This window comes from Chlorocebus sabaeus, chromosome 22 (genome assembly GCF_047675955.1).
Source record: "Chlorocebus sabaeus isolate Y175 chromosome 22, mChlSab1.0.hap1, whole genome shotgun sequence".
Classification (NCBI taxonomy): domain Eukaryota; kingdom Metazoa; phylum Chordata; class Mammalia; order Primates; family Cercopithecidae; genus Chlorocebus; species Chlorocebus sabaeus.
The window spans coordinates 14,331,761-14,359,672 of NC_132925.1; the positions used below are offsets into that span (position 1 = coordinate 14,331,761).

General features: G+C 37.0%; 1 protein-coding gene across 5 annotated transcripts in view; it reads left to right on the plus strand.

Moving 5' to 3' along the window:
• Positions 1 to 27,912, plus strand: part of NSUN3 (NOP2/Sun RNA methyltransferase 3) — a 211,465-nt gene that overhangs the window by 38,201 nt on the left and 145,352 nt on the right. For 2 of the 5 annotated variants that reach the window (XM_007986140.3, XM_038003202.2), the window contains exon 6: positions 21,459 to 22,984. The exons of the other annotated variants lie outside the window; for them this stretch is intronic. In XM_007986140.3, coding sequence (XP_007984331.1) covers positions 21,459 to 21,738 — 280 coding nt within the window. In that variant the 3' untranslated portion in view covers positions 21,739 to 22,984. Of the gene's footprint in view, positions 1 to 21,458; positions 22,985 to 27,912 lie in introns of those variants that run through there. 5 annotated transcript variants of the gene reach the window in all.

Sequence of the window (27,912 nt, forward strand, 5' to 3'; positions counted from 1 at the left end):
TAAATCATCCAGATAACAATCCTTAAAAAGTGGTACTCTGACAGCAAGAATTGTGTTTTGAAACATTTAAAAAAAAAAAAAAAAAAAAAAAAAAACAAAAAAAAAAACACTAACATCTATTCTCTGATGCACTGGAGCTAAGATAAAGAATACCTGGTGACTGTGCAGCATGGCCTTCATCATTCATCAACACAGTGACCAAAAAATTGATATGTTTATATTGGAAAAATAATATTTGAATATATGGGGCTCTGAGAATGGAAAATTCCACCGCTGCTTCAGCTATGTATATGTTTTCTTTTTAAAGTTTGAATAATTCCGTTCATGTTGCATACTGTCATCATATGCTTAGTCATATGTTTGGAATCCAGAAAACAAAAGCAAACTACTATTAACAACTACTACAACTACTACTAATAATTATTCTCTTCCTCTTTCTGTTCTACCTCGTCTGTATTCTTCATCTTATTTCTTTTTTCTTTAAGTTTAGGTGGCAGTAGTCAGAGGTTATGAAATTTAAAATGCGCAGTTTGTTTGGGGAAAGAACATACTTCTTTTTAACAAGAGTTTACTGATCAAAATATTACACATTCAACGAAATTGTAAAAGCCTGAGGAGCCATCCAAAGCTATAATTTGTAACTACTATATTTTCTTTCATAAAAAATATGTGTCAAATATATGTTGACAATATGAATACAATCTTGAAAATAAGATGTTATCAGCATTTATTAATTTATTTAACATTATCTACTTTTTAATATTTATTTATTTATTTATTTATTTATTTATTTATTTATTTTTGAGAGAGAGTCTTATTCTGTTACCCAGGCTGGAGTGCAGTGGCATGATCTCAGCTCACTGCAACCTCCGCCTCCTGGGTTCAGGCAATTCTTATGCCTCAGCCTCTCGAGTAGCTGAGTTTACAGGCGTGTGCCACCATACCTGGCTACTTTTTGTATTTTTAGCAGAGGTGGGGTTTCACCATGTTGGCCTGGCTGGTCTCAAACTCCCATCCACCTGTCTCAGCCTCCCAAAGTGCTGGGATTACAGGCATGACCCACCATGCCTGGCCTAACACTATCTACTTTATACTGGGAACTTAGCTAAGCATTGCAGATTTTAAAATATGGAAATGATTCTTGTTCTCAAGGTCCTCAGGCCAATTATCATAAAATGTGGTTAAGACCTATAATAATAGAACAGTTAGGGGGCTAAGGGAATAGAGGGAAGGATGCCTAACTTTGTTCTTGTTAAGGATGGAGTACAAAATAAGCAGCAGGTAAATATTTAAAGAGATTTGTCTAATATACAATATTATTATACTATAGTATAATAATATACAATAGAGTATAATATACTGGAGCTAAGATATATATATATTTATTGATTTATTTATTACCTTTGGCTGCATATAGTATGTAGAATAATAGGAATCATAGTGACATACAGTTGATATGTTTTTCCACTTAATTTATCGTGAACATTTCAATTATTCAGTCGTCTTTGAAAACATGCCATTCCTTCATTTATGTATTCATTTATTGAGGTAGTTAGGAATACCTAAAACTCTTCTTTCCTTACACAATCTGATTAATGAAAGAAATAGTACAAAACTGTATCCTAATGGAGATTAAAAGATCAACCTTTTAAAGTTCCAGGCAAGAGCTTGATAACTCTTTGGGAAGGAGTTATAGCAGCTGGCCTGTGATCCATTTCTGTTTTGATTTCCAGGGGGACACTCCTAAGGAAAGAAAGAAGGCAGGTGACTCAGTTAAATCTTCTCATAAACATGTAGATAATTGGCTTCCTTGGTAAATAGACTAATGAGTTTTGCTAAGAGGATAGTTCTTATTTATGGCATGCTTTGAGCAGCATGTTCCTGGTTAGGATTGCCTATGGTAAACACAAACTAGCATCTATATAGATTTATGGGGCATGGCTTCCTTCCTGGAGATACCATGTATCAACTGCATAAGGTATGTTGTGACATAACCTAAATGCTCCCCATTGTGTGAAGCGATCTGTGAACATGATTTAGAGAATTCATCTATTCTGAATTAAAAATTCATACCCAATACTGAAAGCAAGACCTGGGGAGCTATATCAGCTGTCCCAGACTTTTCTCTGCTTCTCTTGTGCCACTTGATTGCCTGTATACTTAAAATTATTATTAAATAGTAAAGCTTGATAGTAGGTAAGGTCTCTGTTCTGTGTGAATCAGATTTGACAATTTGATCTTTTATGTTAGCTCACTCCTGAACCCCAACCAGGCCTCTGTGATGAAGCTGAATTGAGTGGCATGATTTGGACCTGAGTCCCAGTTGCAAGCTTTTTAGTCCAGTCCCACATCTAAATCTGGGGGCTTAATCAACTCTTCCCAGCAGCTATTAGACAAAAAGTAAGAGCCTTGCCCCTTACATGCTTGGCATGAAAACATGATTAAGAGGATGAGGGGATAACTTATTCCATAGTTTACCACAACTGTTATATATACAGTGGAGAGCTACTGAAGTATTTCTAATAATGAAATTACATAATTACGTTTATTTTAGAAAGATTATTACACGTAGAGGGTAGACACAAGAGAGCAAACAGAGAGAGAAGAAAGCTATTGGGAATAAATAATTGGGAAGTTATGGAATTTTTCCAGGTGAGCAGTGATTATCAGTGGATTAATGTTAGAAGAAAGCAGTCTTCAAAATAAGATGATACTTTAAACATTTCATTAACTCACCATAGTTTATTCAATTTGTAAAATATGGCTGATGTTAAGAGTTTAACATCATTTTTCTTAATAATTTGAAAAACTTTTAATGGATATTTAACAAAACAAAACTGAGCAAATAAGTATAATAAGTATATTAAAGCATTTGAAACGTGGGAGCACATAAATTCTTCTAGTTTAAAAAATTTGAACTGACTTTTCAAGATTTCTAAAGAGTGATCATTGCGTGCAGCAGAGGATGACCTGGCTATTTTGGGAAAAGGCTATTTTGTTGCTTGAGCATTCTTACTTATCTCTTGGTGCTCTGTGTTCTTTTTGCCTCCCCTGAATCTTCTTTCTGTAGGAACAATGACTTTTATGATCCAAAGGATTGGACCTTGGGCTGAAAAACCACGATCCAGCCTATCCATTAAGAGTCCCTGTGACTCTTTCTTCTTCTATCAGCAAGGTTTTCCTGGCATTTGGCCTCATTCTGCCACTCACTACGGGAATTTGAACTTACCATGCCATTGACCTAAATGGAGTCACTAAAATGGCTTTAGTAAACTTTGTAGGCTTTTATTTCTTTTTTAGTCTGGCTACTGCAGGAGTCAAATGACTTCTTTCTTTAGGAAATGATGGTCATTTTTTCCTCCAAAGATTTATTTAGGACATTGGCATTCAAACTCAACACTGCAAAGACGTAGCGTTTCTGTAGAATCGCTTCGGGAGCTGTCTTGAAGGAATAGATAGGGATGAACAGGGGAGCCCCTTAGTCTGGCACACCAAATCCAACGAGAGGCAGGGTATCTTTTTTCCGGTTAAGCATATAGAATTTCACTTGAAGAAAGTTTCTTCTTAACACACACACACACACACACACGGTTTGAATAAACCCTTTTAAATCATTAAAATCAACTATAAACAATCTCCATTCATAAGCACATTTGGGCCATGGGACAAAATCAGGTCAATTCTGGTGGTTTTCTTGAAGGCTTTTTTTTTTTTCTTCATTTGTGTGAGTTAAGAGGCAATGGTTAATAGGACAGAGACCCTACCTTGAAGTTAGGCAGGCCTACTGTGGGTTTGTTGTCACTCTTGGCTCACCTAAGCAACACAAAATGAGATCCTTATATTTAATTTAGTGGAGCAGTTTTAATCCCTACCGTTCCATACTCATATTAATGAGGTAATGAACTGTTAAGAAGAGGTACTAAACGTGAAATCTCCAAGTGGAAACCAATAATAAGTATGTTAAAATGTGTCATTTATAATCTATTTCAAAAGTGTCTAATGTCATTACTCTGTTGTATTAGTACTTTATAAGAAACATTGCTTCTTCAAGGTAAAAGCTTACTGTCAGTGGAAAGAAGATAATTATCAGCACTGTTTTTGTTTCTTAGGCTGACAAAAGAATAGCCGCTGGGTATGGTATCTCTGAAAACAGCAAGCTTGGTCATGTTTCTTTATCTTGAATTCACAGAACTCTTTTGATAATAAACAGTGGGATATCTAGAAATTTGATTACTTACTGTGAGCGCAGTGAAGGCTACCCTCAAGGCTTGTAAAATAATACTTTCAAAACTGATGATGGCATTAGGTAACTATCAACCTAGAAATGTCTGTGTTTTGGATGCTTATAGTGCCATGAAACTTAATTTTAAATCTGCATCTATTTGATAGATTGTACATGAGCTTCAACTTTTCACCTTAATGTTTTCTTTGGTCATAGTGTATAATAGTGGTCGGGATTTTTTTTTTTTTTTTTTTAATTTGCTTTCTTGCCCAGACTGCTGTTTGCCAGCAGAATTAGTAAACTGATAGAAACAGGGTGAAATGATGAGAAACAGGCAGTGGAAAAATGAAAGAAATGGGAACTGCTGAAAAGGAACAAAAACAGAAATATTGGAAAGGAATACTAGAAGTCAACAATGTAGTATTAAAAAAAAGAAATAGAAAGGAAAAGCAAATGAAGAAAAAATTCCCAAAATGCTTCAGGGAAGAAAAGAAATGGTTAAAGTTGTGGTTTTACCATTTGTTAAATTTTCTTGTACCAAATAAAAGATTTCTTTTTTTTTTTTTTTCCTTGAGACAGGATCTTACCCTGTCACCCAGGCTGCAGTGCAGTGGCACAATCTCAGCTCACTGCAACCTCCACCTCCCACGCTCAAGCAGTCCTCCCACCTCAGCCTCCCGAGTAGCTTGAATAAAAGGTATACACCAGCTAATTGTATTTTTTTGTAGAAATGAGGTTTTGCCACGTTGCTCAGGCTGGTCTCAAACTCCTGGGCTCAAGCGATCCGCTGGCTGTGGCCTCCCAAAGTTCTGGGATTACAGGCATGAATCACTGTGCCTGGCCTAATTAAAATATTTCTATTGCTATATCAAATTAGGCATATATATGTTTTGTTGTTGTTTTGTTTTTGTTGTTGTTTGTTCTGAGATGGAGTCGCACTCTGTTGTCCAGGCTGGAGTGCAATGGGGTGATCATGCAGCCTTGACCTCCTGGACCCAAGTGATCCTCCTGTCTCAGCCTTCTGAGTAGCTGGGACCACAGCATGCGCCACCACATCTGGTTAATTTTTTATTTTTTGTAGAAACAGGGGTCTCTCTCTGTTGCCCAGGCTGGTCTCAAACTGCTGTACTCAAGTAATCCTCTTGCCTTGGCCTCTGAAAGGGCTGGAATTATAGGTGTGAGCCACTATGCCTGGCTAATTTTTTTTTTAAAACTAGATTTATTTTCTTTAAATCAGACTGTCTGCTGTCTCCTGCCCCACCCTCCCAAACTCCGTTAGGTTTCCCTTTTGTTACTAGAAAGGCAGTGTAAGGGACAACTTACATTTTTAAATGTCTTAATGGCATTTTGGGGACAACATACCTCAATTTTAAAACAGTGGCCATGTTCCATAAGGTCAAGTTTACTTTAAAAAGGTTACCAAACTGTTCTACTCAATCAGAAATGAGACCACAATTGCTAAGTAGCTGCCTTCATTAACAGGCTGTTTTACTTTCTGTAGGAATTTATTATTTAAGACCCAGTTGGCAAGAAGAAAAACCTTTCTCATTTTTATAAATTACTTGTTAGCAAAAGCTTTTTTTTTTTTCCTTTTTTTTTTTTTTTTTTTTTTTTAGATAAAGCCTCTGGCCTCTATCATTTCCATTTGTTCTATAACATAAAAGTTAGAGGTTGCTTCAACTATTCTCTATTCAGAATGTTTTTTGGTAAAATTTTTATTTCGATATAATTTTAAACTTAGAAAAAAACGTAAGAATAAGTAGTACAAGGAGCTCCTATGTGCTCTTTATGGAGATTCATCAACTGTTTTACATTTTACCACATTTACTTTTTTTATTATTATTCTGTGATACATGTGCAGAACTCTATTCAGAATTTCTGTGTGTTAGTTTCAGTTAAATATTTCTTTGTTTTACACTGAAAATTCTCTTCCTGACCTGCCTCTTAATTAAGGTAGCATTTATTTATTTATTTGTTTTTATTTTTTTGTTTTATTTTATTTTATTTTGAAGCGGAGTCTTGCTCTGTTGCCAGGCTGGAGTGCAGTGGCGCGATCTTGTCTCACTGCAACCTCCACCTTTCAGGTACAAGCGATTCTCCTGCCTCAGCCTACTGAGTAGCTAGGACTACACACGTGTGCCACCATGCCCAGTTGATTTTTTTACTTTTAATAGAGACGGGGTTTCACGTTTTGGTCAGGATGGTCTTGATCTCTTGACCTCGTAATCCATCCACCTTGGCCTCCCAAAGTGCTGGGATTGCAGGTGTGAGCCACCGCACCTGGCCTTTTTATTTTATTTTATGTTTTTGAGACGGAGTCTCACTCTGTTGCCTAGGCTGGAGTGCAATGGCACAATCTCAATTCACTGCTCACTGAGGCGGAGGCCTCCTGGTTTCTAGCGATTTTCCTGCCTCAGCCTCCAAAGTAGCTGAGATTATAGGCGCCCACCACAATGCCTGGCTAATTTTTTGCATTTAGTAGAGATCGGGTTTCACCATGTTGGTCAGGCTGGTCTCGAACTCCTGACCTCAGGTTATCCACCCAACTCAGCCTCCCAAAGTGCTGGGATTACTGGCGTGAGCCACTGCACCCAGCCCATTAATTTATTTAATATTGTAAGAACATATTTTAAGAATATAGTTTCCAGTTGTGCTGTATGTAAAAAGTACAGAATGAATGCAACACAAACCCTGTTTTCAAGCAGCTAAAAATTTATTGCTTGGGAAAAACAGAATAGGGAGATATTCCATGGAGGATCAATGAAAAAGTTTCAAAGACTGAGCTCTGAAGTGGGTCTAGGTGAAGAGACCATTTTTATTCACTTTTTTTCTAAGTGAATACAGCTCATTCGCCTAGTTAAAAGGAAATTATAATCTCATGGGACCACTGTCTGTCTATCTTTCTATTGAGAGAGCGAGCGAGAGAGAGAGAGGGCGAGATTTAAGGAATTGGCTTATACAGCTATGAAGGCTAAGTCCCAAATTTGCTGGATGCGCTAGAGCCTGGAGACCCAGGGAAGAGTCAACATGGCAGGTCAAGTGCACAGGCCATCTGCTGGAGAATTCCATTTTGTTCCAGGGAGGTCAGTCTTTTGTTCTCTTCAGTTCTTCAACTGACTGTATGAAGCCCACCCACATTATGGAGGGCCATCTGCTTTACTCAGTCTAACAATTCAAATATTACTCTCATCTAAAAACACCCTCACAGACACACCCAGAATAATACTTGACCAAATATCTGAATATCATGGTTCAGCCAAGTTGAACCTCAATTAATCTAGCCATCATACTGGCTTTCTAACCTGTAGTTTCCGTGACCTTGCCCTCTATTGCCTGTTTATTGAGGCAGTTCTGTACTTAGATTCTGCTACAACTCCACGTGGTAGCAAATTCAGTATTAGTGAAGACAGTTTTTCTTCTAATATAACAGAGAGAGAAAGATACTCAAAATAATAGGGACTTAAATAAATAAGAGTCTGAGGCGGCTTCCCAGGGTTGTCTAGGTAATCAGTAGATGGCCATACTCCAGAATCCTCAGGGATCCAGGCCCAATCTTCAGCCTCACAATCCAGGGTGACTATCCCAGTTCTTGCTGTTTAATCTGCATTGCAACTAGTAGGAAGGAGAAAAAGCATAATTCAACATTACTTCCACTCACATCTCATGGGCCAGACTTAGTCATATGATTGTGGTTATTACAAGGCAGTTTAGGAGATTAGTCTTGGCTGTACCCAATTAAAAATCCCATTACTACGGAAGGAAATGAGAACAGATACTGAAGAATAACTAGAGGTGTCTGCCACAAGTTGGAAATTCCTTGATCAGGTAATGCTGGAAGATGCAAAGAGAATAACCAAACTCTCTCTTTTTTTTTTTTTTTTTTTTTGAGGTGGAGTCTTGCTCTGTGGACCAGGCTGGAGCGCAGTGGCGCGATCTCAGCTCACTGCAACCTCTGCCTCCCGGGTTCACGCTATTCTCCTGCCTCAGCCTCCCGAGTAGCTGGGGCTACAGGCGCCCGCCATCACGCCCAGCTATTTTTTTTGTATTTTTAGTAGAGATGGGGTTTTACCGTGTTAGCCAGGATGGTCTTGAACTCCTGGCCCCGTGCGTGATCCGCCCACCTGGGTTGGGATTACAGGCATGAGCCACTGTGCCCGGCCCGAAAATAACCAAACCCTAAGCAAGAAAGTCAATTTGAAAGATTTTACAATAATCAAGTAGTTGACAAAGCCCTTACATAATGAATGGGAGGGATAACTGCCATTAAAAGTATGAGTTATAGAACTTTATTGCCTGGATTTTAATCCTGGTTTGGACATTTCCTGAGAAATTTTGTACAAATAACTGTCTTGCCTTAGTTTTCTCATTTGCAAAGTAAGAATAATAATTCATGCCTCAGAACTTAATTGAAAGATTGAATAAGGTAACATATAAAACACTTAACGTCAGGTAAAAAAAGGAAATGAAGGATAAAGTTCTAGGGCAGACTGATATTTAAGGGACAGGAAAAAGAGGAAAGGCAGATGGGGAGGCAGAGGCTAAAGGGGGACTTCAGAGAAATAGCAGATGAACAAAGGAAAAATAGCATCCAGGAAGCCAGATCAGAAGAAAGTTTCATGAAATTGAGGATTAATGGCAGAATCAGGTAAATGAAGGCTGAAAATAGGCTTTTTAGTACAGGCTGTTTGTCTACTTATTTTCTTGCTGAGTCAAGCTTCTGAGGAAAACAGTATTTTTATCTACCTTTTAGAGTTGTACAAAGTATTGTTAAATGAATTACCAAGTTATTTGGAATAACTACCAAGATATTCCAAATTATTTGGAATTCCAAGGCCTACCTACTTTTGAGTTTCTACATTGAGTCTAATATGTTAAAATTGAACACAACTGTCATTTAAATGCCAATCTATGACGGAAAGTTTCAAATTATGTCTCAGTGTGAAGTGTGTGCTTTCAATCACCTCATCATAATGCTGTACAGCGGCACTTTAATAGGTGGAGGTTGTATGCTCTATGAAAGGACTGGTAGCTCAGATTCTCAGGTCATTGCTTAAGACCTATTAATTCTACTTTCTTTATGTTCAAAGTGCCTGGAGGCATATGGTTATTTTTTACCTTCAATGGGTATTTGAGACAATTGGGACGATAGAATGAATGCATGTGGTGTCCTATGTCTTATTGCCCCAAATTCCAAACTTATTTTAGCAGTCGTAATATTTGCTTCAGGGCACATAGCAGTGATGAAGCTTGCGGTCCTAGATTTGAGTGGCAGTCTTCGTGCTGCATTTATTAGCTGTGTCACTTGAGGCAAATCAGAGTCTTTGTGACCCTCGATGTGATAAATCTGGTCAGACTATATACCTTGTACATCTCACCTCATAAGGTTTTATTAAAACTCTGTCTGTGAAGCGCTCTTTAACTAGAGCACCAGGTAAACATAAGGTTAATGTTATTAATTAAGCCGATCACGTGTCCTACACTCAGTTAACATAGGAGTCAGCATCTTGTTTGACTTCTGGACCAAATCCACATTCTGTTCTCTTTTATTCAGGTAGATTCTTTCTATTTTGTTTACTTATTTTTTAAAAATAATTTCTTGTATTTTAGATTCAGGGGGTACATATGCAGGTTTGTTACACGGATGTGTTGCGTGATGCTGAGGTTTGGGATTTGATTGATCCCATCATCCAGGTAGGGAGCATAGCATCAAATAGTTTTTCCACCCTTACCCCCCTTCTGTCCTCTCTTTTCTAGTAGTTCCCAGTGTCTATTACTGCCATTTTATGCCTATGAGTACACAATGTTTAGCTCCCATTTATAATTGAGAACATGCGATACTTGGTTTTCTGTCCCTACATTAATTCATTTAGGATAGTGGTTTCCAGCTGCATCCATGTTGCTGCAAAGGACATGGTTTCTTCTTTTTTTTTTTTTCCTTACTGCTCTATTCTAGTTTAAAGAAAATGTAACAATTTCCTCACAGAGGAATATGTACAATGTGTCCAGTGTTCTCTGGAAGCATCTCACCTTTTCAGTTTTGGACTTAAACTGTCATTTGGGCAGTGAAATAAAAAGACTGTCTGTAGTTTTCCTACATTTTTCACATTATTAATTATATAACTGTTTTTCTTTTCTACGTATGTTGCAAATAGCTTTATAAGGTAGTCTCATACTGGCTTTCTGAAATATTAATTGAATATTAAATGGTTACGATGGACCAATTGCAGGATTTATGTTCCTATGCTTATTTTAAATTTTTTAAATTCCTACAATCTTACTTGGTTTTAAAAAATGTATAATGCTAGATTTCTGAGAAGGCAAAGCTTGCTAATATTGTGGCATCCTTTACTTATATTTGCTTCCAATGGAATGGTACTATTGCCTTGATACTCTAATGGCGAAGGAAGGGACATGAATAAAGATGAGGAATAAATATATTAATCATAGTGTTTGGGGGCTGTAATCTTAATTTTTCAGGAGCACAGACATGTATGATTCTTTTACTTCTGTACCAAAAACTGTAGGCAAGACAGTGATTGTGACTTCAAACTTGTTACAGTGATGACATAAAAGGAATTTGTTTATCTCCTGGTGATAAGTCTTGAGGAATTAATGAAAGAGGGAAAATCACTCTTGTTTCGGTCAAAAGATGGCACTGTTGCTGTGCTGATTGTTCTTTTCTGCATTTTTGGCTCAGCCCTTTTTAAATGCAGAAAACAGTTGAATACAGTGATCTAATTAACACTGACCCTCCCATCAGAATGCCAAATTTTCTAATCAAGCACCAAAAGAATAGATCCTAGAAAGGGAATTTATATTTTTAAAAATGTGTTAGGATGTTTTAATAGCTATTTATAAAAATAACATTCTCTGTTTGAAACTCAGATTTTTACCAAGGGAAAAAAAACATCCTGCATCGTGGTTTACATTTTGGTTACGTTTTGAAACACTCTCCTTTGGAACTTTGATAACTGTGTTTCAAGACATTTTGGGTTTGTTTTGTTTTGTTTTAGTTTTTCAAGGTCATTGAACTTATGCTATAATTAAGATAATACATGTTTTTCTTTAAGGTATTTCAGTCAAGGAATAATTTTTCTTTTATCTTCCTTTCTTACTCTCCTTTAGTTAGAAGCCTATGTAGATTAGTCTGGGAATGTAAAGGTGGTCTGTCTTGTGCTAGAGAAGCAATACATTCTCACCTTGTTTTAAGCCAGTTTCTTAAAAGGCTCTTGAGGCATGATTCTCTATTTTCCTCTAAGCAGACCTTTCAAGGATGGAGAACTTCAGTGAAAGGCAAATCATTAAACTTTGGGAAAGACAAAATGAATGCCTTAAAAAAATGAGTTGATTATTGATTTTACAGTTTCTTTAAAATACAGACACGCAGATCAAAACATTTTTTGAGGGAGTGAAAGAAGGAATCCTTGGAGTATTGAGAACACAAAACAATCCAGTTTTCCTTAGAAAACTCGGGTGGACTCCTGCATATAGACTACTTATTAGTAGATGTGCCTATCTGATGCTTTTAAAAGTTAACATTTAAATGATTTACTTGCAACAAGTAATTAAATTAAGGTTTTATTGGATAACTATGTGGTTAACTAGTTTTATCATACTAACTAGTTTTTTCATACATGCATATTTACAGAAGATATATAGTTTTACAGTAGATATATAGTTTATACAGAAGATATATAGTTTTACAGTATAATTCATTTGGATCTAAAATACAAGTCAAAAATCTTATTTAATGGCAGATGTGTTTCAGAATTCAGAATTTGTTTGGATTTTAAAGAAGTAATATAGTACATAGTACATGGTTTAACCTCCTTTCCACAGGAGCGTCTGGAACAATACTCCATAATCAAACATATTAATATTTTTTCAGCAAGACATATGAATAGTTATACCACATGAGATAAGTCTTGGCCATAAATAGCCTTACATGGGTTTAAGTCAGATTTTTAACCCAAATGAATCTGCCACAACTTTTTTTTTTTTTTTTTTTTTTTTTTTGAGACAGAGTCTCTATCACCTAGGCTGGAGTGCTGTGGCACGATCTCGGCTTACTGCAACCTCCGCCTCCTGGGTTCAAGTGATTCTCCTGCCTCAGCCTCCCAAGTAGCTGGGGTTACAGGCACACACCACCACACTCAGCTAATTTCTCATATTTTTGGTAGAGATGAGGTTTCACCCTGTTGGCCAGGCTGGTCTTGAACTCCTGACCTCAAGTGATCCGCCCCCTTTGGCCTCCCAAAGTGCTGGGATTACAGGCGTGAGTCACCGCACCCAGCCTCACAACTTAATTTTTAAAAATCTGTAGGTTGCAGAGCTTTTTGGATTTCACAACAGAGTATAAGAGATAAACCTGAAGTGCCACTTGAGTGTATTCTGTGAATTGTCAAAAATCTATTGAGGAGTTTCTGTTCACAAATGAGGGAAGTTTAACATTATATTCTATTTAATGGTTTCTTTTTAAAAACTGTGTATTGTTTTGTTTTCAGCAGCTTCATTAACTAGGTGGTTCAAAAACAAAGTGCATTTCAGCCTGTTCCACGATACACTGAAAGACAAGCAAAGATTTGGGGAAAGTTGTATACCTGATATCTGCCATATAGTAACAAGTTATCTGGTATACATTTCGTGGCAAGGAGGCCATCTTTCTTTCTCTTTTAGTAGTACTTGGGGTAATATCATTTTCTACTATATCTTTTTTTCTTTTATTCTTACCTTCATTGTGCAGCAGACCATTGTATTATATGCTATAAAATTAATCAAGATCACCTTTGTTTCCTACAGCAGTGTTGCGAGAGAGAATCTTACCTCATATTTCAAGTAGAGTTTAAACCTGATCAGCACTTTTGTAGGAGACTTCTGAAGGGAATATGTGTGTTTCAGAGTATTGATAGAGGGATTATATTATGTCACAATTCTGCTTCCTTTAGAAGTACTTCCTCCAATAAAGAGAAGTTGGTTAATGGGTACAAAAATACAGTTAAGTAGAAGGTATAAATTCTAGGATTTGATAGTACAGTAAGGAAATTGTAGTTAACAATAATTTAATGTATATTTCAAAGTAGCTAGAAGAGAAGAATTGTAATGCTCCCAAGATAAAGAAAAGATAAATGTTTGTGGTGATAGATTTCCTAATTACCCTGATTTGATCATTCTACATTGTAAACATGTATGAAAATAACACATATGCCTTCAGATTATCTACAATTATGATATGTCAATTTTTTAAAAAGTACTTCTCCAGCTCTGCATTATAATTGGGCATTTTATATTAAAGAATATGGAAAACCCAAGATAATGTTTACTAGTTTCCATTTTAGAGTACTAGGTTAGCATTCTACTTAATCTGATCAAATAATGCTTTTGCTTCTACTGTTGTTAGTCATGACATTTTTCTGACCTCTACTTAAGTATGATTAGAAAGTTTACTGTTATCATTAGAATTCAAAGACGAATAATACCAGTCTTAATACAGCTTGGTTTGTAATAATTTCATGCATTATAGTTAGTGGTTAGCATGAGTGAATAATATGACATTACTCAGGATCTTGTTAAACCATGATACAGGATCATTGAGGAGCCGAGGGGCCATGGCACATTTAGAGAGGTTAGTAGAGGATACTATACTATTATGCAAAAATGGATGTTGCTTGGCTGGCTGTTTAGTTTTCCTTCCTCTTATTTAAAAAAAATAATAATAACTTGCATGCTAAAGACATCTACACAAGCATAGAGAACCCTTTTGCCTTTTACCAGATCCCAAACCCAACCTGTCTTTTTTTTTTCTTCTTTATTCTCTAATCCTGACTTGTCTTTTTATGTGGTCAGTGGCACAGCTTTGCCAAAGTTTATTAGTATTATTCAAGTCTTTCTAGTTTCTAAATGTTTTGCCACCTCCAGAATTTAAAATTGGTTAGTGGGCTTGTTAAGACCTATTAAGCAATATCTTTCTTTTGTTTTGAGTGAATCATTTTTCTCCCCCAAACAGCCCTTCTCACATCCTACCATCTAACTGTTGTAAAAATACATATCCAGTCCTCTGTTTATGGTTTGGATGAAACCTGTGATAATAATTACTTGTTTCTTGTACACTACTTCAAAATGTATGTAAATTGTTATGGAAGCAGATGATTTATCCCAGACATTATTTTAGTGGCCCTGTATATTTAAGGTACTTACATTTTAGGAGTGTGTTAATTTTTGCTTAGTATATTGTAAAATACATCTTTTAATTTTGATTGGAAAACGAAGACCAGAAATACTGCTTTTTAAATCATTGAATTTGTCTGATTATAAAGTTGTTGTATGTTCTTGCCTTAACAGAAACTATAGTGTGTAATGATAAATTGTAATTATAGAGATAGTTTTATACTTTCTGCAAAAGCAGTGGGAGGCCACAACATGGTCTGGTTCAGTTCATGAGAAAAATGGCATGTATGGCTCTGGGGCAGAGGAACAGGGAGGTGGTTTCAGGATTAAACTGTTCCACCTCAGATCATCAGGCATTAGTTCGATTCCGGAGCTCAGGTGGTGATTCCCGCTCACCCACCAGTCACCTCCTGCGGTACCGCTGGGTTCCTAATAGGTCACAGACTGGGATTTGTCTGTAGGCCCAGGGATTGGGGACCCCGATCTATAGCATAAGATAATTCTCAGAGTAGAAAAATCTTAGCTATAAATCCTGGGAGTGAGTTTTTACAGATTGCCTGCCTTCCTTTATCTTTGAATACAAATTTCTGATAGTTTTAAGATACATGACTACTGAAAGCAAAAGGATTAAAATAATATTTAAACAACAAGCAGCAGTAGCAAAACAGTAAGACCATTTGACAGGAATCCCTAACATTTGCCTTATGGTTTTGAGATTAACCCAATTTGTTTTAAAAAGCCTTTGTGTTACCACATACAATTTTCTCACTTAGAAAATAATGCGGGCAGTTAAGTTATACCAACCTAATTTTAGAAAGATAAATTATGAATGTCGAAATGAAAGCTAAGCAGAAGAATCAGTCAACATTGGCAACATTATAGAAATTAATTTAAATTTGCATTAAACCAGGAACATATTGTTTGTAAATTATGAGGCTTCTATGTACTTTTGTATAGCTTTAATGAGAATCAATCATACTTACTTGATTAAGCATAGGCGTTGCTAATTGTGGAACTAAGACCAAAACAGTCATTTTAATGGGAGGTTGGAAATATCTGAATTCAAATACTGCCTATATCCACAATAATCTAACATTTTTATTGTATATTTCTTTATTTTTAATTGTTGTAAAATACATAACATAAAATGTGCTGTCTTAACCATTTTTGAGTGTACAGTTCAATAGTGTTAAGTGCATTCACATTGTCGTACTACCAATCTCCAGAACTGTTTTCATCTTTCAAAACTGAAAGTCGATGTCCATTAAGCACTAACTCTTCATTCCCTTCACTTCTTAGCCCCTGGCAACCACCATTCTACTTTCTGTCTCTATGAATTTGACTATTGTAGATACCTCATGTAAGTGGAATCATGTGATATTTATTTATTGTGACTGGCTTATTTCACTTAGCATAATGTTCTCAGGGTTAACCCATGTTATAGCATCTGTCAGAGTTTTCTTCCATCTTAATGCTGAATAATATTTCATCATATCTATGTATCTATCTACACATTTTGCTTGGCAGTTAATCCACTGATGGACACTTGAGTTGCTTCTATCTTTTGGCCATTGTGAATAATGCTGCTTTGAACATGGGTGAAAATATCTCTTTAAGACCCTGCTTTCATTTGTTTTGGGAATATACCCAGACGTGGAATTGCTGGAGCACATAATAACTTTATTTTCAAGTTTTTGAGGAGCCGTCATATTGTTTTCCATAGTGGTTATACCCTTTTAGTAATCTAACATTTTTAAAGAAAGTCTTATACGTGTTGCTATAGTTAGTAGAAAATGATCCAAAATGAGTGTAGTTACAACTTTACTTAGCAAATTGGCCTTTGCCTTAGTGTGTTGCTGTAGAAACAAAAAAAAAGAGAAAACAATGCCATCATTAGATGTGTATTGTTTCCTATTGCTGCTGTAACAATTTACCACAAATTTAGTGGCTTAAAATAGCACAGATTTGTTACCTTTGTGCTTCTGGAGGTCAGAAGTCCAAAATGAGCCATGTGAGACTAATATCAAAGTGCTGGCAGAGATGTGTTCCTCCTGGAGGTGCTAAGGGAAAATCTGTTTGCTTACCTTTTCCAGCCTTCAGAAGCAGCCCACATACCTGGGCTCTTTGCCCTAGGCCAGCAATCCTGTCAGTTCAACCTGGACTTCCGTAGTCACATCTTCACCAACTCTCTGCCTCCCTCTTTCAATGATAAGGACCTTTGTGATTACATCGGGCCCACTCGGATAATCCAGGATATTCTCCCCATTTCGGGATCGTTAATTTAGTCACATCTGCACATAGCCTTTTGCCATGTAAAATGGCTTCTTTACAGGTTCTGGGGATTAGGATGTGGTTATCTTTGAAGGGTTATCTTTCTTCCTACCACAGGATATTTATTATCCCTTTAGCAGTTCACATCTCCAGCATCTAGAGAGGAACCTTTTTTGTTTCCGTGGGGAATATTTAGAGGGCAGTGAATCATAAGGAGAAGAAACACAGAAAAAGTTTTTTTAGAGACTAACAACAAGCACCGAAGTGTGAGAAGACCCTCAGTGGTAGGAACCCCCAAAATATCTCTTTAATCAATAAATGAATACATGAGAGGTATAGAAGTCCTGGATACCATAAAATTTCAGTTATCTGGAACCTCAGGGAATACCTTTTCTAGAGAGGTTACCCCTTAACAGTCAAAATTTTTAAAAATACATATAACTGGCCAGGTGTGATGGCTCATGCCTGTAGTCCCAGCACTTTGGGAGGCCAAGGCAGACGGATCACCTGAGGTTAGAAGTTGAAGACCAGCCTGGCCAACATGGTGAAACCCCATCTCTACTAAAAGTACAAAAATTAGCCTGGCGTGGTGGCGGGTGCCTGTAATCCCAGCTACTCAGGAGGCTGAGGCAGGAGAATCACTTGAACTGGAGAGGCGGAGGTTGCAGTGAGCCAAGATCGCACCACTGCACTCCAGCCTTGGCAACAAGAGTGAGACTCCATCTCAAAAAACAAAAACAAAAACAAAAAAACATATAAGTGACCTCCATGGCAAAAGCTCTGATATTTATTCTTTTGTCAAATCTCCACTTTAATTTGTATTACAGAAATACATCAGATGGGTAAAAAATTAAACTACAAATGAGCTCCTAGTGAAAAGGAATGTTCTCCTGCAACTCCTTCTTCTCTTCCTCCAGTCTTACTCCTCAGAGGCAATTACTTCTGATGATTTCTGTTCCTAATTCATTTTTCAGGTCACCCCCAAATCTCTAAATAATATGTTTATTCACTTTCTAAAATTATCAAAAAATTAGACATTAACTACTGCGCTATTGCAAGGATTTATGTCACTTATACCACCCTTCCCTCCTCACACTAGTCTGCACCCTGCGATCTCACGCTGTACTCAGTTTCTCCCTGTCGGCTCTGAAACTTAGTACCGTACACTTAGACCTACATTTCTTATTCTGTTAGTGGGGGAAAGTTCTCTTAAATACATATCACACCTTTATTATCTTTTTTTCTTTATTTATATTCTTTAAAAAGTAATAATTAGAGGCAAATATCTTTTGGCTTTTCTTTTTATAAAATAAGAACACTTACACACCCACCCTGCCTTCCATTTCTCCCTCCCTTCTACTTCCCAGTATCCTACAGCTGTGCTTTCATATTGTCAAGGTTGATCATATTCCTTCTGAGACCTTAAAATCTATTCTGTAACATTACTAAGATTGGTCTTTGCGGTAATTCTGAACATTGAAAAGACCCATATATGGTGTATATTGTTTAATTCTGTAAATATTGTATACTGCATAATGGAGTAATATGTTAGAATTAAAATTCCTTCTCTCTTGGTTCGATCTCATGAGCAGAATACTACTGAAACATTTTTCTAGAATCAAATAGATGAGAAAATAGATCTCTCCCTTTCCCTCCCAATTATGTATACTAAATCTTCAAGTTTTTCTCAGTTTTCAGTCATTTCATCTTTTTCTTCTCTCCCTTCTCCCTTCCTTCTGGAGAGCTCCCTCTTTTTCCAGACTCCCGCACAGCCCTTACTCCGAGGCTCCACTCCCTTCACTGCTCTTCTGTGTTGCATCCACTCTTTTCTGAATTACATTTCTCCTCTTTCTTGCTTTATCTCCTCATTTTGCTAGAATTAAAATTTCCGAGTCATCAGATGTCTGCAAGTTTCTGTATTGTTGCTACATATTTATTTTATGAGTTGGCTGCAAATAGGATTCACTTTAAATTGCTTTTTCCTAGGATTTGGAATGTATTTCTCCACTGATACCAGTCTGATTGCTGGGCTCTTAATAGGTGACCTGTTTTTCTCTTTGGAGGCATTAAACACCTTCTCTTTGTTCTTGAAATTCAAAAATTTAACAATGATGGATCTGAGTGTGGGTGTTTTTTATTCATTATAAAGGTGAAGTTTTGACAGTTTTCATCAAGACCCTCTCCATCCCCTCCTCTTAACTCTGTAATCTCATCTCAAATTACCACCCCTGGCTCACCTTGCTCCAGCCACACTGGCGTCCTCTTTCCTTGAACATGCCTGAACGTCTTTTCACTGGCTATTCCTTTGATATCGAAAGCTCTTCTCTCAGATATCTGCTTGGCTCACTCCCTTACCTCCTCAGAACTTTGTTCAAATGTCACTTTCTAAAATGGCAATCTGTTCTAACTATCCCATTTAAAATTGTAATTCCTCTCATCTAAGCACTCCTAATTCTTTTATCCTGCTTTTATTTTCTTCATAGTTATCTATCACTAAATTGCATACTACGTAAAAAATATGTGCAAACCCGTACATATATGTGTGTATGTATATGTGTATATGTTTATCTTTGAATATGTGTATGTTTATGTATGTGTGTATATATTTATATTAGTTTGCTAGAGTTGCCATAACAAAATACCACAGACTGTGTGGCTTAAACAGTAGAAGTTTATTTTCTATTTTGTTTATTTTTTTCTTTTCTTTTTTTTTTTTTTTTTTTTTTTGAGATGGAGTCTCGCTCTTTCACCCAGGCTGGAGTGAAGTGTTACAATCTTGGCTCACTATAACTTCTGCCTCCTGAGTTCAAGTGATTCTCCTATCTCATCCTCCCAAGTAGGTGGGATTACAGTCATCCACTGCCACACCTGGCTGGTTTCGCCATGTTGTCCAGGCTGGTCTCGAACTCCTGACCTCAGGTGATCCACCTGCCTCGGCCTCCCAAAGTGCTAGGATTACAGGCGTGAGCCACCGCACCTGGCCTAGAAGTTTATTTTATCACAGTTTTGGACGCCAGAAGTTTGAGATGAAGACATTAGCAAGATTTGTTTCGTCTGAGATTTTCTTCATGGCTGGTAGATGGCTGTCTGCTCCCTGTGTCTTCTTTATATGGTCCTCCCCTGTAATTCTGTGACCAAATGTCGTCTTCTTGAAGGATCCCAGTCATATTCCATTAGGGCCCACTTTAATGAACTACTTTTAACTTAATTACTTCTTTATAGACCCTGTCTGTAAATATAGTCACCTTCTAAGGCACTAGGGGTTAGGACTTCGACAAAGGAATTTTGCAGAGACACAGTTTAATTCAAAACATAACTTTTTATATTCTGTCTCCCCCAGCTAGATGTAAGTTTCATGAGGTGAAAGATTTTTTACTATTGTTCTGTCTATTGAGATATACTTACTACCTAGAACGATGCTCAGCATATAATAGATGGTCAATAAATAATAATGAATATATTATCTTTCTAGTAATCCTATTAGTTGGATTTTGAACCTATGTAATTGATCCACCTTGTCTCATTTTCAGTCAGTCTGTTACTGTTCTCCTTTTTGTGGAGAGGTTTCTTCAATCTTAACTTCCAAATGCTTCTACAGAATATTCTTTATTTTGGTAACCATATATTTAGTTTCTAAGAACTCTCTTCTTGATTCTTTTTCATGGCATTCTGTTATTGTTTTATGGATATTGTATCTTTGCTGATCTATCTGCATTTAAGAGATCATATTTCTCTTTTGTTCCCTGAATTTTTTGTTTCCTCCTGTGTCATTTTTGTTTATTTTATTCTTTCTCTTACATATTGCTTAAGCATTTCTGATCCTTAATTATGTAGCAATCCTTGGTTATGCATTTTTATTTAATAATGAGACAATAAAAGTCCTAGAGGTGTATTTTAAGGACGAGACCTATTATCTGGTGATACAACTTTCTGAAGAGCTGACTGTTACTCCATAGGCTCTCTTCATGGTAGAATGCAGAGATCTTTGATTTGGGTTCTAAAACTCATAGTAGCTGCCTTAGAAGTCTTCCCAAATAGTTTATTCAACTTTCTTAGATAAAAACCTTCCAACTTTTTACCTGGTTGCCCAAATTGCAATATATGGAAGTATGGAATCAATGACTTCTTATGTATGCTTTTGTATGTATGCTTTGTTTTTACTTTTACTCCCATTGATTTAAAGACAAACTCATTACTCTGTTCTCTACCCTCATTTTCTTAGTTTTTGAATAACAAAACAGTCAACCAGTCTAACCTACTCTCTCTATCTTTTCCATGTTGATTGGTCTGATTATCATTTTCCAAGTCATCCAGCGATAAGTTAGAAGGAAATAGGTGTAAGATCAGAGGTTGGGCACAGTGACTCATGCCTGTAATCCCAACACTTTGGGAGACCAAAGCGGGAGATCACTTGAGATCAGGAGTTCAAGACCAGCCTGACCAACATGGTGAAACCCTGTCTCTACAAAAAATACAAAAATTAGCTGGGCATGGTGGCAGCACCTGTAATCCCAGCTACTTGGGAGGCTGAGGCAGGAGAATCACTTGAACCTGGGAGGCGGTCATTACAATGAGCCAAGATCGTGCCACTGCACTCCAGCCTGAGTGACAAAGTTAGACTCTTGTCTCAAAAAAAAAAAAAAAAAAAGACTAGAAAAAAGACTAGAAAACATCCAAAGTAATTGCAGTGTAAGTCAGAGTAAAGTTACTTAGTTTTAACTATGTAATCTTTTCTCTCAGACCCCCAGGTTTCTTTCTAATATACTTAACTGATCTTTCACATTTTTCGGATTGTACACAGGTCTGCAATTAAGGCCTTACGTCCTGGAGGGATACTTGTATACTCTACATGCACACTTTCCAAGGCAGAAAATCAAGATGTGATCAGTGAAATTTTAAACTCCCACAGTAACATCATGCCTATGGACATTAAAGGAATAGCAAGGACTTGCTCCCACGACTTCACATTTTCTCCCACTGGCCAGGAATGTGGGCTCTTAGTGATTCCAGATAAGGGCAAAGCCTGGGGCCCAATGTATGTAGCCAAATTGAAGAAATCATGGAGCACAGGAAAATGGTGACATGAATTTGTAAACCGTGTTTATGTGTTATTATATTTATTTTTCTGAACTCAGTACATTTAAATAAATATTTAAATAATTATGCAGTAACTTTCTCTGGGTCTGTTTGGAATCCTATTTAGTTAATACTTTAGTGTCTTAGAATCTAGGCTTGAGAATCGTTCAGGTGTATTTTTTTCCTAGAGATATATCTGCAGCAGTGATTTAAGGTGGTGCAGATGGTGTTTGTTCTATATAATAAATCTGCTGTCTTTGCTTGGCATTTTATAGTTAATCAGAATATGTGGTTTTATGCATAACATGTTTAGATCTGTATTCTCTCTATGATAGTGCTTTGAACCTTCAAAAAATGCACACTTGCCAGCGCTCTGACCATTTTCCCCCATATCAAATGTACAGATTTGTTCAAGGTTCCCCCTGCCACACTTTTGTAACTGATTGTCTCAGAACTGATTGGTATTCTGAGACTAACTTTTTAAGCAGTACTATTTCTAGTTCTAGCAAAATAGGTTTTTTATTTGCAAAGTTGTTTTCTGTTAAAGACTATCTTATGTTTACTGCGAAGGTCAGTGACTCTATTGACACCAGCTTTATTTCCCCCACTTTTTTTGCATTCGCAAATACAAATTGAAAGGGTAAATTATGTTGAAAGGCCTTTAAAACAGCAGATTCACATGCACATGTTTGACTTTCGACATTCAGCTTATAGAATTATGGAGTCTATCCAGCAGGCTATAAAGCAAGTGCTTGAGATAAAACCAGAATGATTAATAACTGCAATAACTGAGCTATATTTGGAGGGTTTTGTTACATAATTGCAGTCATAATGAGCACTACAGAATCTGATTATCTTACATTCACAATCTGGAAGGGCTTTTTATTTCACTTTGTTATAAAATGTTCTATGAGAATATGATGTCACATATTAATGCACAAGAGGGAGATGCCTAATGAGAGTGGATTATGTGATTACTAGAACCCAGTGTCATTTACTAAGTGACTCTCTATGTTTACATAAATCGTGGGAATACTGTATACATTTCTTTCTATGTTCTTAGGGTTTTAGCTTTGGTTAGAATCACACGTTTTCTCCAGAAATTACTTCACTTAGAGTCCAAACATATTTTTCCAACTATTAAGAAAAATTATGCAGCAGATCTCAAAAGATAGTATCTCTTTGGAAACCGGCCTTTTAAAAAAAAAAAAAAAACTTCATCTGATTATAGAAATACAAAATTCTGCTAAAGCTGGATACTTTTGAATTGTTCATTACATTCTGTGCATTTAAACTAGAGACTACTTGCTTATTAATATTTTTTGTTTTGCAAACATATGTAACCGAGTTCATATCATCAGGAAGTCTTAGGAAGAATTTGTTTTTCTGTACCTTAAATGTGTTAATCATTTGTTTTTCTTTATGTCCAACTGATATGTTTAAAGTAAAGCTAAAGGCCAGGCACGGTAGCTTACACCTGTAATCCGAGCACTTTGTCAGGCCGAGGCAGGGGGATCTCCTGAGGTCAGAAGTTCGAGACTAGCCTGCCCAACATGGTAAAATCCCGACTCTACTAAAAATACAAAAAAATTAGCCAGGAATGGTGGCTAATTACAGGCGGGCACCTGTAATCGCAGCTACTTAGGAGGCCGAGGCAGGAGAATCACTTGAACCCAGGAGGCAGAGGTTGCAGTGAGCCAAGATCTCACCATTGCACTCCAGCCTGGGCGACAAGAGTGAAACTCTGTAGCAAATAATAATAATAATAATTAAATAGAAATAAAGTAAAGCTGGAACTCTTGGACCAAATCAATGAAGTAAAGCTAGAACTCTTGAACCAAATCAAGTATATTGAGTAAATACAGAAGGGCAATGATGGTAGAAATGATGTTTTCTTTTTTAAGTTGTCATTATTTGTTTTTTTATCTTCAGACACGATAGGTTTTAAAAATAGGTTTCTTTTGTGTAGGTTAATCACAGAGTAAATCTGCACACTGTACTTTGTTGGATGTCATTATTTTCCCAGTATACCCAGTATAATGTGATGAAGCTTAATCTGAATACTTGGTGTGCTACTGAATTATACCTTCCTATGATTACTGAAAAATGCATGTATCTGTGTTTGTGTGTGTATATATATAATTTTATTACTTAAAGCAATTGCACCAAAACCAAAAATTGACAAGTGGGATCTAATTAAACTAAAGAGCTTCTGTACAGCAAAAGAAACTATCAACAGAGTAACAGACAACTTACAGGATGGGAGAAATATTTGCAAATTATGCATCTGCCAAAGGTCTAACATCCAGAATCTATAAGGAACTTAAATCAGCAAGCAAAAAACAAATAACGTTATTAAAAACTGAGCAAAGGACATGAATAGACATTTCTCAAAAGAAGACATCCAAATGGCCAACAAACATTTGAAAAAGTGCTTTTCATCACTAATCATCAGAGAAATGCAAATCAAAACACACTGAGATAATATTTTACACCAGTCAGAATGGCTATTATTAAAAAGTAAATAAAAAAAAAAATAACAGATGCTGGTGAGGCTGTGGAGAAAAGGACCTGCTTATACACTGTTGGTGGAAATGTAAATTACTTCAGCCTCTGTGGAAAGCAGTTTGGAGATTTCTCAAAGAACTTAAAACAGAATTGCCATTTGACCGAGCAATCCCATTAGTGGGTGTATACCCACAGGAAAACAAATTGTCCTACCAAAAAAAGACGTATATGCTTGTGTGTTCATCACAGTAATATTCACAATAGCAAAGATGTGGAATCACCCTAACAGCCTATCAACAGTGAATTGAATAAAGGAAATGTGGTACATATACCCCGTGTGATATTACACAGTGATAAAAAAGAATGAAATCATGCCTTTGCAACAACATGGATGCAGCTGGATGCTTTTATCCTAAGCAAATTCAGAAACAGAAAACTAAATATTAATACATGTTCTCACTTATAAATGGGAGCTAAACATCAAGTATACATGGGCATAAAGAAGGGAACAGTAGACACTGGTGATACTAGAGTGGGGAGGGAAGGAGGGAGGTGTGGGCTGAAAAACTACCTATTGGGTACTGCACTTACTACCTGGGTGATGGGATCATCTGTACCCCAAACCTCAGCATCATCCAGTATACCCATGTAACACACCTGTTCATGTATCCCCTGAATCTAAAAAGTTGAAATTATTTTTTTAAATGAGAAGATAAAAAAAAATTATAATGAAATAGATAACATTTATTGAGCATTGAATATTCTATAAATTGTTTATATATGTTGTCTTTTTTTTTTTGAGGCAGAGTCTCATTCTGTCACACAGGCTGGATGGAGGGCAGTGGCATGATCTCAGCTCACTGCAACCTCTGCCTCCTGGGTTCAAGCAATTTTCTGCCTCAGCCTCCCAAGTAGCTGAGATTGCAGGCACCCGCCACCACACCTGGCTAATTATTTTGGTATTTTTAGTAGAGATGGGGTTTCACCATCTTGGCCAGGTTGGTCTTGAACTCCTGACCTTGTGACCCACCTACCTTGGCCTCCCAAAGTGCTGGGATTACAGGCATGAGCCACTGCGCCCTCTGTATATGTTGTCTTTATTGATGTTTAAAACAAACTCAGGAATAAATATTATAACCCCCTTTTGTGAATGAGAAAACCAAAGCTCAGCTCTGTTTGTAGTTTGCCAAGGCTACACTGGTAGGTAAAGGGTACAGCCAATAGACTGTATAGATATATGAAGATAGACTGTATAGATATATGAAGATAGACTGTATAGATATATGAAGATAGACTGTATAGATATATGAAGATAGACTGTATAGATATATGAAGTGGGGGTGGGGGCCAAGGAGCCATTACTGCTGTTTGGAAATACTTACCTCTCCTAGATCCAGCTTTAACGTTTTTCTGACATCCTAGTAATAGCAGACCCTGCACAAAGTGGTTATCAGAGTTAATACTGTGAAGAGACAAAATGATTAGAATAGTTTTACCAAAGATAATAAAATCTTGCATAGTGTCTGCATTTTTCCATTGATTGGAGTGCATCCTTAGAAAACTGAATGTAACGAAAACCCAGGACATTTTTGGAAATTGTATGCTTTCTAGCAACTTTGTGTGAATTTTTATACAAACACTGTTTTATGAGTTATATAAAATGTTCTAAAACTAGAAAAAGCATGGTCTGGTAACATGTTACTTTCTTAGAGCACTGGTTTCTCAGAACATCTTTCTGCATGGCCTCCTCACCCCCATCCCAGGGGAGAACATGAATTTTCTGGGGGATTTCACACTCTGAGGCTTCCACAGTCTGGGTGTCAGGAGTACAGCTCACAGGCTTTCAGTATGGCCACAGCTGAATGATTGAGAACTTACCAGATAAATCTTCCAAACCCATTTCTCCACAAACCACTTCCTGGCCATGCAGTGGGAGGCTCGTTTGACCTTTGTTAACCTTTCCTGGTCAGGTGCCAGGCCAGTCCTGCAAAGCCAGCAGAGTTTCATTTTCATTTAAACGCTTCTTTTTTTTTCCGCTTTGAATCAAATGGAATTTAGTTCCTCCCACTGCCCCCAACCCAGCTAGAGTGCAGTGGTGTCATCATGGCTGGCTGCAGCCTCAACTTCCTGGGCTCAAGTTACCTTTTTGCCTTAGTCTCCTAAGTAGCCTGGACTACAGGTCCACACTATCATGCCTGGCTAATTTTATTATTATTATTGTAGAGATACGACCTCACCAGGCTGGTTTCAAACCCCTGGCCTCAAGCGATCCTCCTACTTCAGCCTCCCAAAGTAGTGGGATTACATGTGTGAGCCATTGTGCTCGACCTCATGTATTATTATTTGTAAAAAAAAGGATGTATGTTTTCCCTCACCTTCTCTTCTCTTTGGCTAATTATAAATCATTAAACTTCATATGTCATAGTTTTTAAAGGGTAGAACCATGATCAAAACCGGTTCCAACATCCAGGCCCTTTTCCCAACACTATGCTGTCTCACAGAGTGGAGGTTGTTTGAACCCTCAAGATTATTAACTGACTTTACCCCTATTTTCCATTGTTCAGTTTCCTCCTTTTGTGTAATACCCTATTCCCAGGGAATGGAAGGATTAATCAATACTTGGGGAAAAAACAACCTCTGAACTGTTTCAGGCCATAGTCTAAAGAAGTGTGTCTTGTGATTTTGATACCCAGAAATCTCCAGTGAAGGGTATCTCTGCCTTCCTTTTCTTTGCAGATACTGAGCTGAAGAATGGGAATTTGGAGCAGACTTGCAGTGTCGGTTGTAAAGCAAAGAGTAATTGATATTAGTTTCTGTGACATTGAGTTACTTTCAAAATAGCTTTATAAAAATGTAGGTTGCTTACCAACACATTAACTTCTCCCTGCCATCCGCACGCTCAGCAGCCACTAGTTTCAGAAATAGACTGTGAATAAATGTAATGCATTGAAATGGTTTGTACTGAATTTTTTTAAGCATCCAATATTATCTGTGGTTGGAAATCAAGGTGTCTTGCAGTTCTTTACCTTATTATGTATATTCCTATAACCTTATACTTAGATTGCATATTACTCCCTTAGCAGTATTGTGAAAAATATTCTTTCATACAATGTGGGTAGGTAGAAAATAATAGCTACCTGCACACCTGGCTACGTGACCAAATAGTCACAAATCTAATAGACCCGTATCCAAGAAGCCTTTATGCCCGGGAGATAATCGGCATAGATGATTTCAACTCATCTGGAATACAAAGAGAAAATTAGAACCCATAGCAATCATTTTATTAGATGCCAAAAAGTCCTTTGATGCAATTGAATGAGACTACTTGTATTATGTGTTAGGTAAATTTGGCTTTGGGGACAAATAGAGAAGATAGCACAATTTGTTTTCAATCCGTTTATATGGTTTGAATCGACGGTTTACAATCTCCCTTTCCCTGCCTCATTGCTGCACTGGGGAGGGAAGTGAGGATGGTGCCCATTTCTGATGTTACCCTTCAGACTGACATTGAAGCTAGAAAATCACACAGATCCCATTGGTAGCTGAAGAATGTTCAGATGGAGGTTCACAAGTTAACTAATGTATGCTGATAATCTACTACTTTTGCTGAAAGCTCTAACAGCATCTGTCCTGAAAACGAGAAGAGTAATGTCAGCATTTGGAGTGACTTC